Source organism: Gorilla gorilla, chromosome 1, assembly GCF_029281585.2.
Source record: "Gorilla gorilla gorilla isolate KB3781 chromosome 1, NHGRI_mGorGor1-v2.1_pri, whole genome shotgun sequence".
NCBI lineage: Eukaryota > Metazoa > Chordata > Mammalia > Primates > Hominidae > Gorilla > Gorilla gorilla.
Window position 1 is genome coordinate 175117335 of NC_073224.2, and position 15115 is coordinate 175132449.

At 46.4% G+C, this 15115-nt stretch overlaps 1 protein-coding gene across 12 annotated transcripts in view; it reads left to right on the top strand.

Moving 5' to 3' along the window:
• Positions 1-15115, top strand: part of JAK1 (Janus kinase 1) — a 232544-nt gene that overhangs the window by 198693 nt on the left and 18736 nt on the right. For 7 of the 12 annotated variants that reach the window (XM_063698003.1, XM_055349995.1, XM_031008288.3 and 4 more), the window contains 5 exons: positions 217-559; positions 2457-2642; positions 7163-7320; positions 9641-9764; positions 11723-11912. In XM_063698003.1, the coding sequence (XP_063554073.1) occupies positions 217-559; positions 2457-2642; positions 7163-7320; positions 9641-9764; positions 11723-11912 (1001 nt within the window). The remainder of the gene's footprint in view (positions 1-216; positions 560-2456; positions 2643-7162; positions 7321-9640; positions 9765-11722; positions 11913-15115) is intronic. The other 5 variants (XM_055350020.1, XM_055350006.2, XM_055350010.2 and 2 more) reach the window with 1 other exon arrangement.

The following is a 15115-nucleotide window of genomic DNA, read 5'->3' on the forward strand; positions in this document are numbered from 1 at the left end:
TGTGGAGCATGTGCTTTGCTTTTCTTTCCCAGTTTCTATTCACCTGCATCTCCTTATGATGGTCATCTTCAGTGCTTACTCCATCTGACGTCCTCTGGGAATAGATCTCCCTTTCCCATTTGGCAACATGTGGATTCATGGACTTAGATTTGTTTCTAAACTATTTTCTCCTAACCTGTACATGAAAAGGAGATGTACTTTTCTACTGTCTTTTAGCTACAAGCGATATATTCCAGAAACATTGAATAAGTCCATCAGACAGAGGAACCTTCTCACCAGGATGCGGATAAATAATGTTTTCAAGGATTTCCTAAAGGAATTTAACAACAAGACCATTTGTGACAGCAGCGTGTCCACGCATGACCTGAAGGTGAAATACTTGGCTACCTTGGAAACTTTGACAAAACATTACGGTGCTGAAATATTTGAGACTTCCATGTTATTGATTTCATCAGAAAATGAGATGAATTGGTTTCATTCGAATGACAGTGGAAACGTTCTCTACTACGAAGTGATGGTGACTGGGAATCTTGGAATCCAGTGGAGGCATAAACCAAATGTAAGTGGCTGTTGGCAGTCGATCAAAGAGAACATTCCCGTGTCACATAGCGTATGCTGTTTATCCTTCTGGAGTCATCTGTCTGCATGTCCATCACTCCCATAGGCTGAGTTTATTTAGGAGACCATGTATCATTCATATTTTATTTCATCCGTGTAGTACAAGGTCTAAATAAGTATTTATTGAGTTATGTAGAGAAATATAACAACATGTATAATACGTAGTAGTATAATAATAATAGCAGATAGTTCCTGAGTGTTTACCATGTGCCAAGTACTTTTCTAAGTATTTTACAAGTATTAACTCATTTATTTCTAAAAATAAAAAAACCTTCGAGGGAAGTATTGCTATTATCTCCATTTTACAGATGAATACAAAGAGGCACAGAGAAGTTAAGAAATTTGCCCAAGGTCATAACTAATAAGCATTTGTGCCAAGAATTGAACTTAGGCCTCTGGCTCCGTGAAACTGACTAATTGATTTTGCTTTATGGAAGCTTCTTTATGAGATATTTATTGGATGAAGAAATAGAGCAGAGTGACTTAAGAGCATGGGTTTTAGACCCACGTCGACATGGTTCAGATCCTAGCTTCATGACTTACATGGCCTTAGGAGAGTTATTTCACCTTTATCAGCAGCTAAAAATTACTCATCTGTTAAATGGAGGTACCTACTGTCTAACTCATAAGGTTGTGAAGAAACTAAACGGCATTTAGCACAAAGCCTGGCAATACAATAAATGTTGAATAAATTATTATAGCCGTTACAATTATTATTACTGTAATTAATAATATTAAAGTAAACGTGGGTGGGTGCAGTGGCTCACACCTGTAACCCCAGCACTTTGGGAGGCTGAGGCAGGCAGATCACTTGAGCCCAGGAGTTCGAGCCTAGCCTGGGCAACATGGTGAAACCCTATCTTTACAAAATATACCAAAATTAGCAGGTTGTGGTGGCACGTGCCTGTGGTCCTAGCTACTTGGGAGGCTGAGTTGGGAGGATCGCCTGAGCCTGGGAGGTCAAGGCTACAGTGAGCCATGACCTTGCCACTGTGCTCCAGCCTGGGTGACAGCAAGACACTGTCTCAAAAAATTAAATAAATGAATAAAATATGAGACTCATTTTCTCCTCCTGTTTTATTCTCATGCTAAAACAATAATGCTTGATACTTACTGAGGGTTTTCTGTATAGTAGGTATTATACTATGTTAGTTAGCACTTGTCTAATCTCAGAGAACCCTGTGAAGATGTAAGCTCTCTATTTCATGAATAAGGAAAATGAGGCTCAAAGAGATGATGTAACTAGTTAAGTAATTGGCAGAGGCAGGAACTTAACCTAGATCTCTGGTCTCCAGGGCTCATGCGACACAAAATATTTTCACTTGTGCAGATATATATTATTCAGTGTGTAGATTATTTCAAGCGTGAAATTCATGTCTTCTCTGGAAAATCCCGACTTGAGTACTGTTATAAAGTCAAGACGATTGGTGATAGGAGAAAGCTCATGTTCAGCTCAGTGGTAACTGGGAAGAGTATGTTATCTGTTTGTGTCAGAGCATGTGTAGTAGTCTGGAAGTGAGGAGACCTGAATGTAGATGCATGTCTAGTGAGCAGTGATTTCCCTTTCTGAGTTTCCGTGCACATTGCATATTATATAGTTTAGACAGTGTGCTCATTAAGGTCTCTTCCAGATGTGAAAGCCCAGGATTCCCTGATATAACCCAGTTCTTTGGTCCTAACCCTGCAGGTGCCAACTCCCCCAATCCTGCAAGTCCAGACGAGCTGGCTTTCTCTTCCTTGGACCTAGGCCCTGCATAGGTTTCCCAGCAGCGCTGACCTTTTACCAATAGAAAATGAAGAAAGCAACTTAACCCTGTCCCTTTTATGTATCTTATCAGGTTGTTTCTGTTGAAAAGGAAAAAAATAAACTGAAGCGGAAAAAACTGGAAAATAAACACAAGAAGGATGAGGAGAAAAACAAGATCCGGGAAGAGTGGAACAATTTTTCTTACTTCCCTGAAATCACTCACATTGTAATAAAGGAGTCTGTGGTCAGCATTAACAAGCAGGACAACAAGAAAATGGTAAGTTTGTCCCAGAAGCTCTTAAGTCTGGATCTGGTGATGAGAGGGAGAATTGCTGAGTTCCGTTCTGCAGCACATGATTTTCAGAGTTCCTGTCCTAAAGGGAAAACAGGATTTTCTTATTGAAGCCAAAAAGTTCCTATTACCAAGGCATTCTCAGTGTTTTAAAGTTACACCGATATATTCCAGTGCCTTTCTTCGGTCTCAGAAATGTGAATCTGCCTTAGGATTTGCTTCCCTCCCAAATACACCTCAGCATCAATATTTAATTCACAAAGCTAGTGGATTTGAAGGAAAAGAAAACCAGTGAATGTCAGTGTTTCCTCCCAAGGGCTCTGGCACGGCCTCTCTGCTGAGCTGAAGTGCAAAGCAGGAAGCTCCACGTTGCCCTCAGGCGAGCCTCGGCCACAGTGGCAGTCATCAATATGGTGTCAGGCACACCCCAGTGACTCTTGGACAGAGGAAAGGGTGTTTAATCTCACTTCCTCTTTTTTGGTATCACTTGAGGACATAATGTAAACAAGCAGGAAGTGGGAACTCTGCCAAAATAAACCTGTTTGTGTCAGGGGAAGTCACAGCCAACAACATGCAGAGAGAGCGGCTGGTGAGACAGCTAGCACTCTTAAGGTGAGTGGAGCCAACACCAGGAAAGGCCACATTCTGCCAAAATGTGGCAGATACTGTGTCACAATGATAACGCTCAGTGCTGAGGAAGAGCCTGGTGATACGGTTTAGGGCAGACAGTCACTCTCTTGTATTCAGAATAACTTGTCCTTCTGGTATAACCTTTTGGAAAACAGTTTGGCAACCTGTTAAAAGCCTTGAAAATATTTATATATCCCTCTGTTCAGGAATCTAGAGAATGAATCTATCTTCCAGAAACAATGTGAGAGGCAGGTTATGGTTTATGAATAAGAATATTCATTCCAGTAGTAATTAAAGTGTCAAAATTCTGAAAATAACTGAAATATACAATAATAGAATAGGAAAATAAATCACAATTTGCCTGAGCAGCAGAATATTAGACAATCAGGTTGCTGAATTTTTTAATGACCTGGAAAAAAGGTCAGGGGAAAAAGCAGGATATAAAACTTTACCTATAGAATGGAACCAGTTTTGTTCAAAATATCAATAGGTATGCATGTATATACACATGCTCTTAGAAAAATAAATATTAACAGCTACTTATTTATGGTGGCATTATGAGTGGTTTTAATTTTCTTATTCTCCCCTCCTTTTTTTTAAACAAAAAACTTACATTAATTTTATTAGAAAAATATAGTAAAAACAAAGTGAAGGGGGAGAAGTAGAAGAGCTCAGATGGATGTTAGTGGAAAGATGCGAAATGGAGGGAGAAAAGAAGAAGTGCTGTTGATGGAGCACATCCTGGATATCAGGCCCCGTGTTATATGCTGCATCCTGGATATTAGGCCCCGTGTCATATGCTGCATCCTGGATATTAGGCCCCGTGTCATATGCTGCATCCTGGATATTAGGCCCCGTGTCATATGCTGCATCCTGGATATTAGGCCCCGTGTCATATGCTGCATCCTGGATATTAGGCCCCGTGTCATATGCTGCATCCTGGGTATTAGGCCCCGTGTTATATGCTGCATCGTGGGTATTAGGCCCTGTGTTATATGCTGCATCCTGGGTATTAGGCCCCGTGTTATATGCTGCATCGTGGGTATTAGGCCCCGTGTTATATGCTGCATCCTGGGTATTAGGCCCCCTGTTATATGCTGCATCCTGGATATTAGGCCCCCTGTTATATGCTGCATCCTGGATATTAGGCCCCCTGTTATATGCTGCATCCTGGATATTAGGCCCCGTGTTATATGCTGCATCCTGGATATTAGGCCCCGTGTTATATGCTGTGCCTGTATCTTGGTCTGTCTTAGTCCTTGTAAGAACTTTAGGGGACTGAGCATCAGCTCTACTTGAAATGAGGAATCTGAGACTAATCAAGAGGCATGGGATCTTGCACAGGGTCACTCAGTGAGAAAGTGGCAGGCACTTGCCCAGCTCTGTCTGGTTCCTGCCTGTGCATTTTGCCTGTGTTGCTTTGGCTTCTAAGGCGTTATCATCCCCCAGAGACCCCGAAGGGAGTGAGGGAGAGGCTGACATGTCCATGAGCTGGCTCTTCAACGTGGTGTATGCCTGGTGCACATTTTATGAGCCTGCCCCATCCTGTCCTGTCCTGGTTGACACAGTCAAGTCTAGCACCAACACAAGTTGGTGCACCCATCATCTAAGTCAGAGCTCACCCTGGCCACATGGGCCAGTGACTCTATGCCAAGCTACAGTGCTGTGGAGGGAGCAGGAGGAGGGCAGGAAGAAAGAAATACTTGATTCCTCCATTAGTTTGTTTTTCTTTACCACGCTAGCCCTTACTATGTGTCAGGTACTTCCTATTCTGAGCACTTCACAAATACCACCTCTTTTAATTTTCATGTCAACCCTATGGGTGAGTATGATAAGGGGAAACTGAGGCACGAAGAGGTTAAGTAACCTGTCCAAGGTCACAAAGCTGTTAGGTTAAAGCATTTGAAATTGCCAATGTTTGACCATTTTGACCTATAAAAATGATGATTCCATATGCATAACCCTACTAGCAGGTGGAGAGGCTGCGATTTGAACCCAGAGCAGCTGGCTCTAGAGCCTGAGCTGAGGGTTGACCACTGCTCCATGCTGCCAGTTTAGAATCTCATGCCCTCGTTGTCCCTTCCCAGCCATGGGATTCCCAAGCCCTTTAATCAGGCAGTGCTTTGAAGAAACCCTGATACCAGCATGTTGTCAAGTCAGACCTTCATGTATCACTTCTCTCTACATCTCCTTGGCATCCCTCATTTCTGTTTAGACTCCTGTTCTCAGGAAATGTAAGTGCAGATGTGGTCTTACTTATCATGTGGCTGGGTGAGGGGCTGCCCAGGCCAGCCTGCCCCTTGTTCAGAGCATCTTGAATTTGCTCTTCAGGGATATCCGCAGGTGGGTGCCTGGTCACACCCACAAGGCAGTGTGCTCAGTGTGGTTTCTCTTCTCTGAGGTGCCATTCCTATGGTGACCCTGCCCTCTCCAGGCCTCCTTCCTCATAGCCCCAGGCATGCTTTCTTTGGCATTACAGCTGCACTAGGCCCCTGACCTCCCTCCTGCCGAGTGGCTTGTCTCCCCTGCTCCTTTTTCCCTTCACTGTCCTCTCATTTCTGCCACCTGCCTCTCCTTTCTACAGGGCTATGAAAGAGTCATTTTGCCCTTTTTTGAAGCCTCAGATGCTTTTTAATGTTTTTTTGTGAGTCAAAGCTCCAAATCATGGCTTTTGCATACCTTCCCTTGCCAGGAAATGTTCTTGATTGACCTGATAGTTCCTGTCAAATGGGCAGTCTCTTCAGGGATCAATGATCAGGACAAAAGTACCCCAAATCTACAACACAGGTGTCTTTCAGAACACCTTCCTTGATGGAAATCCCCTCCCTCCTCTTCTCTACAGGTGCCTTTGCCTCTTCCCACTCTGAGTAAGACACTCTGCTCTCTCCAACTCTCAGAGCTCCCTAGGCTTAATGTAGCAAACTCTTCACTGGGCCTGGGATTATTTCTAGATTAAAATCAAGGAGTTTCACCTTCTAGAGCAAGTCTGCTATGAGATGAACCACACTGCCTCTGTTTCTTTTCTCCTAAGCAGGAATAATGCCGACTTAGCCATTCACCGTTGAGTGCCAAGATCACAGTGCATGCTTTGCCCCTTCCCACCTCCTCTTTTGTGCCTCTGCCACCTTGATTCAGGCTTCCTCTTCTCCCATCTGGACCCAGGGGACAGCTTCTCTGCATGTCTCCCTGCCTGCCACAGCCTCCCCCACCGTGTCACCCCCAACACACACACACACACACACACGGACCCAGGGGACAGCTTCTCTGCATGTCTCCCTGCCTGCCACAGTCTCCCCCACCGCGTCACCCCCAACACACACACACACACACACACACACAGAGTCATCTGATAGTTTGAGATAATAGATGGGAAAATGTGTTGAACGGTGAAAGTCCTATATAAATGCAAGGGGGATCGGGCACAGTGGCTCACGGCTGTAATCCCAGCACTTTGGGAGGCCAAGGTGGGAGATGACTCGAGGTCAGGAGTTCAAGACCAGCCTGGCCAACATGGTGAAACCCCGTATCTACTAAAAATACAAAAATTAGCCAGGTGTGGTGGCAGGTGCCTGTAATCCCAGCTACTTGGGAGGCTGAGGCAGAAGAATCACTTGGACCCAGGAGGCGGAGGTTGCAGTGAGCCAAGATCTCACCACTGCACTCCAGCCTGGGCGACAGAGTGAAACTCCATCTCAAATAAATAAATAAATAAATAAATAAATGCAAGGGGTATATTTAGTATTGATGAAAAGGTTTTCCCTTTGGGGTTCCCATTGGGTTATAAAAATCTTCTCACTGTGTACCTCCCTACAGAGTCAGCCACTTAAGCTGATAGAGACATGATGTAACCATGGGAATTTCTTCTCTCTCAACAGGAACTGAAGCTCTCTTCCCACGAGGAGGCCTTGTCCTTTGTGTCCCTGGTAGATGGCTACTTCCGGCTCACAGCAGACGCCCATCATTACCTCTGCACTGACGTGGCCCCCCCGTTGATCGTCCACAACATACAGAATGGCTGTCATGGTCCAATCTGGTTGGTCCTAGAACCTTATCAGTTGCCTTTGGTGTGCAGAGAGCCCGTGTTTTAGTGATGGGGCATGTCATCATTGTTTAGGTCAGGCCAGTTGACCATGCTGCCTGGTACTTGTTGGCTGTCCTCCTTTCCTCCCTGCTGTCCAAGCTCTGGTTAGGCCTTCCTGTAATCTCCTACCATTCTCTTTGCAGCAGCCCCTCAATGCTGCTTCTTTACTTGGATCTCTCTTCATAGTTTAACCCCCTCACCTCTCCATAGCTGATCAAGAAGTACTACACTTTCTGATTTCTTGCTGTGTCAAACAATGTGGGCAATTCAAGAAACACTGAACACAGCTGAGTGTGCTGCCATGTGCCTGTAGTTTCAGCTCCTTGAGAGGCTGAGGTGGGAGGATCACTTGAGCCCAGGAGTTCAATTCTAGCCTGGGCAACATAGCAATATCCCATCTCTAAAATATATAAAAGAAGAAAAAGAAAGATCAGATGATGATCTCAGCATCAGACAGTGTAGTAAATGGAATTGTCAGTCAGCTTGTCCCAAGGTGCCAGGTGAACAGTGGGGACCGTGAGGGTAATACAGCCTTAAGGCCAGAAGGGGCTGTGTGGGATGCCTTGTCCCACCTGCATCTCAGAACTGGCAGCCTGTGCTGAAGTACCTCTGGTGATGGGCAATGTGTGAGGCAGCCCATGGATTGGAGCTCTGACTGTGAGAGATGTGCATACCTTTCTGATATGGAGCTATAGTTGGCTTCTCTGTAACTTCTGCCTACTCACTTGAACTCTGCCTTTTGAGACAACAGGGATTCTTTTGACTTTCTCTTACATATGACAACCCTTCAGGCAAAGGAAAACAGCCAGCTGCTGTGTTTCTTCTGAGCCTCTCTTTTCAGACCACAGAATATCTGGGGAAGCATCTCTTCTGCCACCTTTCACATGATTTGCTTCTCACCTTCTTCCCTCTTCCGGCTGCCTTGTGGACAGGTAGCTTAGTAGTCACATGGCCCTGGCCTTGAGAGGCTCACAGACTCATAGGGAAACAGACACACAAAGAATGACAGAGCAAGGGGTTGAGCATTTGAAAAGTGTCTTCTGCCAATGTCCCAGCCATGGTTGTGCTTCAGGGCCCAGGCGCTCGCTCTTCCCTTGGCCCAGAATGCCCTTCCTCCAGAATCTGCACAGCCTCCACTTCCTTCAGGCGCTAGTCAGATATCACCTTATCCGTGAAGTCTTCCTTGACCACCTTATATAAAATCATACCTCTTTCCCTTCTCCATCCCATACATGTTGGCCACTGCACTCTACCTTATTTTCCTTCAGTGGCAGTTGTTACCTCCTGAGATACTATGTTTATTTACATAACATAACATTTGTTCCTGGTCTGACTACCCTCACCTCCCAGAATATGAGCTTCCCAAAGGCTGGGGCTGCATTGCTCACTGCTTTCTTAGCACACACAGGGTCTAACACATTGTAGGCCCTCAGTGAGTATTTGTTGAATGAATGGATATTTCATGTTTGATGGGATGCTGACATTCCTTGCCTAAAGAGCCTGCTCAGAGTAGGTGGCATTCAAATCTGATTAAACCAAAGAATCAATGATGGCTTGCCAGGCCTTAAAGCGCAGAAAGGGTACCTAGATGAGAGGTCAGCACATGCAAAGGCATGGCGCAGTTAGAAAGTACACAGTGTCCCTGTCTCTCTAAAACACACGAACCATGGCAGCCCTCTCTCGCCAGCACTTAGCAAGCAGCACTCACCTCATGCAGGGATGTATTCAGTCAGTATTCACTGCTCTCTACATGCCAGGACTCACTGGTCCTGGGGATACAAAGAAATGTAAGACAGGCCTGTTCCTACTAACATCTGTCCAGTCCTCACTGGTGTATTCTCTCAGTGTGAGCCCATGGTGATACAACAATAAACAACATGGCCTCCAGTTCCCACCCCCATGAGGTTTGTGCTTCCACTGGGCTGGCTAGGGGTGGAGGGGAGGCATGGCAGATCCTCATCACCAGCCTCCAGAGAGGCTCTTCTGTCTTGAGCTGGAGACGATGTCCGTAGGGAATGTGGGGACAAGCAGGGCTCATTGCCTTGGGCAGGAGGCTGAGTCCTCTTCTCAACCTTGGAGACTCCATCGGTCCTGAGGCCACTCGGTATTTCCGCTACGCTCATGGATGGCATCAGAGGGGACTTTAGGATCCTGGGCAGATAGTGTGATGGGGCTGTTAAGACTTGAGGCAGCTCAGGAGAGTGGATAGCCCAGAGGTTCAAAGTCCTGTTTGGTGTGAGCTCTTTCTCCCTTTGCCTACTTCTCCTTCTAGTACAGAATATGCCATCAATAAATTGCGGCAAGAAGGAAGCGAGGAGGGGATGTACGTGCTGAGGTGGAGCTGCACCGACTTTGACAACATCCTCATGACCGTCACCTGCTTTGAGAAGTCTGAGGTCAGTCAGGACACTGGCTTGGACCAGGCCATACAGCCATGAGGTGTCCAGTGTAGCCTGGTTCAGGAGCTGCTGCAGACAGAACCACCCTTGGCAGGGTGGAACTGAAAAGCCTGGGTCTCTGAGAAGATCCCTGGGAAGTCAGGCAAGGGACCCTGCTCTCAAAAGGAGACTGCTCCCCAGTAGCCAGACCCCTACATCCTCCCCCTGTAGGGCCCTTCTTCCTTCATGGGACCCATGGTGGGGGTCCACCATGGCTCTGGAAGACAGAACATGACCAGAAAACCAATTCACACCCAACACTTGGAAAGTATAGTGTCATTATTTAGAGTGGTTTATTTAGACTCAGTGCCACCATCATCTCAGATCCAGAGCTATGCCTGTCTACAGCATTCACTGGTACAAACCAGCACCCAAATGCCACTTCATCCACATGGCCTAACACAGTTTTTTCCAAATGGTAGCTTCAGACACTTTAACAAATTGCCACCCCATCTTAGAACAATGAATAGAGATGTCTTTTAGTGATTGAAGCATAGCTGAAGCTGGGGATGATGTGAGATACATTCTGAGGGCTAAGATATTCACCAGAATTACTGACTTTGCCTCACTAGACCACAAATGCCTTTGTTATTCATGTAATTAAAAAAACTACAAAGTGGAATATTTTCAAAGACAGTGAGTTTTACAAAACACTTTACATCAGTACACTTTAATCAGTACTGGTTAGGCTCCACATGCATGGGGAGACCTGGGACATGGAGGGCCCTTTGGCACGGAGGGTAGACGCAGGAAGGACAAGCTTATTGGCGAACCCCTGGGGCTGGACTCAGTCAAGAGTGGGAGGAGGAAACGGCAGAAGGAACCAGCGCTGCCAAGTGTCCTGGGTGATGCAATGCAGGAACACCACCACCTGCCCAGGCTCTTGCTGAACAGCTGGGCCTCGGGGCTCCGTGGCTCAGAGCCTGTCAGGTTCATTGCCTTCCCAGAATGCTTGCCGTCTATTCATCAGTCATTGGAGGAAGTTTAATGTGTTTATGATGGAGGGGTGCATGAGACAGCCCAGCCTCCTCCTGAAGTGGAATTGGCCTGTGCAGTACCAAGAGTGTCCGTGACTCCCTAACAATGTCACATCACCCGGGGAAAACAGCAGTCATAGAAATGATTACTTCCACCGCACACTGTGGCCCACCAGACCCTGTGCCAAGCGTTGTACCTACTTGTGCTTTTTTAAGCCTTGTAATAGCCATATTAGGTAGGTGATATTATCCCATTGTACAGATGAAGTAACTGAGATTTTGAATATCATCTCCTAGTTTACAGCTTATGTAAGTCTTTCTGGCCCTCATTGTTTACCACTAAAATAGTTTAGTTTGTACAAAAACAGCCCATGAGGGAAAACTGCTTATACCTCCTATCTGGCACCACAGTGTCCCAAACCTGGGTCAGACACTGAACACCAGCTCCCAGTGTGGTTTTCCTCAAGTGGAGACATGGCCTGGAAGGGCTCAGTTTGAGGCTGTTCCTTGAGAAGTTGCGCCATCATAATTATTACCTCATACATAGTATCTGCTGGACTTTATAAAGGGCTTACTAAGTTTGTCAATACACCATTTTAGATAATTGTAGCAACAATCCTATGAGGTTGGATTTTCATGAACTTTATCTTACAGGTGAAAAACCAAGTGACGCTTTTGTAGAAATAGCTACTGTGTCTGCTGTAGTATTAACTCCCTTTTATCAATGCCTTCTCCTGGACCTTGTTTTATTATTTAGTTAGTTGTTGGTTGGATTATTTATTGATAATAAACTTTATTTTTGAATAATTTTAGATTTACAGAAATGTTACAGAGATGGTGCAAAATTACTCTTCATGCAGCTTCCCCTAATGTTAATATCTTACATACCCATGCCTGACCCCATTTTAAACATGTAATTTCTGGTCATTTCCTGAATAGCAGGTGCAGGGTGCCCAGAAGCAGTTCAAGAACTTTCAGATCGAGGTGCAGAAGGGCCGCTACAGTCTGCACGGTTCGGACCGCAGCTTCCCCAGCTTGGGAGACCTCATGAGCCACCTCAAGAAGCAGATCCTGCGCACGGATAACATCAGCTTCATGCTAAAACGCTGCTGCCAGCCCAAGCCCCGAGGTTCGTCTCCCCGTGCCAGAGCCAGGCTGTATCCCATCAGTAATGTGCTGAGACCCAGATCGACCAAAACACGCTGACTGACTTAAACAAAGTGGACCCTCCCCACAGTTTCTAGGTGTTTTTTATTGAGTTTAATTACACTTCTGTGCCCAACTCACATCCAATCCCTTGAGTGTGAGCATTTTCTGTAGAAGAGGCATATACCTTTCTCAGCATCTCATTAGGCTGCAGAAAGAGGCATGCTCAGCATTAGTAAGCAGAAAATCACTTCTTTCTTCCTTAAGATAAAATGCCTTGAGGAGTCTCCTGTCACTGGTTTATTTATCTGAGAGATATTCCTGGCACATCTTTTGTGGGCCAAGAACTATATCAGATGCAAAGAATCAGAAATGCATAAGGTCCAGTCCCTGCTCTCTGGGGGTTTCCAGCCTAATGCTGATGTTACAGGTAAATGAGGCCACTGCAGTTTGTGATGGGTGTTTTAACCAACATAGATATCATACCCTGGAGTCAAACAGAAAGGGATGGTCAAAATCCCTGAGTTCCGTGGCACAGGGGGCTGCCTGGAGGAGGCAGCTCATGAACTGAGTGTGGGAGGATGAGTGGGAGGTTGCCAGTGCAGTCAGGGCATCTCGGCACGTGCAAACAGAGGCATGGGCGGGGGCTGCCATGAAGGTGAAGGTGGAAGGGAGGGGCAGGTGAGGCTGAGCTTAGGGTGTGGGGGCCTTGAGTGCTATGCCATGGAGCTGGGTCTTTATCCTGCAGGCTGTAGGGGCCAGGGAGGATCAGGGAGTGAAATGGATCCAAGGGGTGAGCCACTCAGCTGTTTCTTGTTAAGCCTCTTGAACAGTGTCACTGATGTTCTGCAGGTGGATTCGTCTCTTAGAATGTGAGGACTGGAAAGACACGTAGAGGTCACACAGTCAACTGTCTCATTTTATAGATGAGAAAATTGAGGCCCAGAAGAGCGAAGTGGGTCTCATCAAAGGTCAGCGTCAAAGAGGGGCTTGAGTGCCAGGCCTAACCTGAGTGCCCTAGCTCTTGAGAACTGTTTATTTTGCTGTTCCTCACCTCAAGATGCTGCCCTTCATGCGTCAGGTTCTTCCCTTAGAAGGAGGAAGGCCTCAAAGAAGGAGCAGCGCGATTGCCACTGAGGCCCCACGAGTGTCAGAGGAAGACCCTCTGAGGAGTCTTTATCTGGGACACATCTTGTTCTTCCAAGCGAACGTGTCCATAAACCCTCACACCACCAGGGGTGGGCAGAGGAAGCAGCACCAGGATAGAAAGGGACCTGGGTTCTTGATGTTTGAATCAGTTTTTGGTCTCAGCAAGGGGCTTGTCACTGAACTTGGTGAAAGAGGAGGGACTTGTGTTCTTGATCAGATAGGGTTTCCTGCCAGGCTCAGAGAATAACTGCAGCCTTTGTTTTCATGCTTGAGGATTTTCTGCAAAGGTAAAATCACATCTGCCACTTGGCTGTGAGACCTCAGAGTGAGTTCAGACATTAAAGCCCAACAGCCCTATTTATTCACAGCAACACACTGGAACGAACCCCAGTTGAGGCTCCTGAAACTCAGTGCTGAATGTGTTTCCTGTTGCCTTTCCCACCTGACTGTGAACTCTTACGACAGGACCTGAGTCTCACTCACCACTCTGTGGGCTCGTGGGGAGGACAGTGCCCAGCACGGAGTCAGCGTGAATAATGCCTGTCAAGTGAACCAGGTAGCAGGAGCTGCTGGATGGTGGGTGCCTACTGTGGCCCAGGCAGTTTATGTACCTACCTCATTTATTTCATCTACACAGTAGCTTTTTGTAGATATTACAAAGGTGATGAAATTGAGACTTGAGATGGTAAGTGACTTGCTCAAGGCCATGTAGCTAGTAGTATCGGTAGTAGGTAGAACAGTAGCAATAATTAATAAGAACGGCTGCTATCATGTGAGCAGGGCTTACAATTTGCCAGGCATTGTTTGGAGATCTTTCATGTTTTAAGTCATTTAGTCCTCAGAATAACCCAGAATATGTTGTTATCCCAATTATACATGCCCAAGATCACTTAGGTAGAGGATGAGTGGGGATTTGAACTCGCGTTGCCTGACTCCAAGTCCAGTGATTCCTTCTGTACCACCGCCCCCACCCTGCCCAGGTCACACTGTCTTTGGAAAGGTGCAGCCATCAGCCTAGGACTTTAGAGCAAGCACCAATTCTCCTGACCTTGGGAGAGTAAGAATAAGGCCTGTGTGTGAGGCCTCCTTACATAGGTCCCCCAAAGCTCTCTCTCTTCCCTCTGCCATGTGCAAATTAGAGAAGTGGGGAAATCGTGAAAATTAGACATGAGAGTATTGTGTTGGGTTCTTCAGCTCCTCTGCTCTCCTAACAACGGGGTTTTGATAGCCAGACCCTGATCTGGGTTTTTCACTTGAAAATGCAACTAAGAAACTCTTCATGGGATAAATAAAAAGCAAAGTGAAAAAGCAGGAGGCCACTCAGAGCGGGCGTGATGGCTCAGCAGGTCCCACATCTCTAGTCTTGTGTCCAGCTCCACTACCCATCTCCCACTCCAGAACCCTGATGATACAGGAAGGATAATGACAGTGACTAAGATGTAATGCCAGTCATAATCACGGCGGCAACCAGTCAGGGAGCGTTTTACTCCATACCAGGCACTGAAGGCAGCCGTTCCCTTGCGTCATCCCATTCGTCCACACGGTAACCTGTGAAGGACACAACTGTGGCCCTCATTTTTCTAGTGAGGAAACACCTTCATGGAGGCACTGTGGCTTCCCCCATTCACATTGTTAACCCTGGTGCCGTGTTCCCTGAAGTGCCCATGCAAAGAATAGTCCATAAATGGTTTCGGTTCCATCCGCCTCTCATTTCCCAAGTGGCTCTGCTGCCTGGCCTCTTGCCTGTGGACACCAGCCATGGGGCCCCTTCTTGATGCCTTTTCTCCTGAGTTGAGTTGAGCCTGAGTTGCCTCTGAATCGGATTTTCCCCAGGTAACAGGGTGGAGTCAGGAAAATGGTATGGAGGGAGCAGCCTCTGGAAAAAGAGTGCCCAGGTTGTGAGAACAAGGGGAGCCTCTCCCTGAGCCCTGTTTCTGGCACCCACATTTGTTCTCCCGATTAGGGCCAGGTATGTTGTGAGAAGGGTAGAGACGAGAGCATCTCTGACTTCAGTGTGAATCCTAAGATTACGAACTG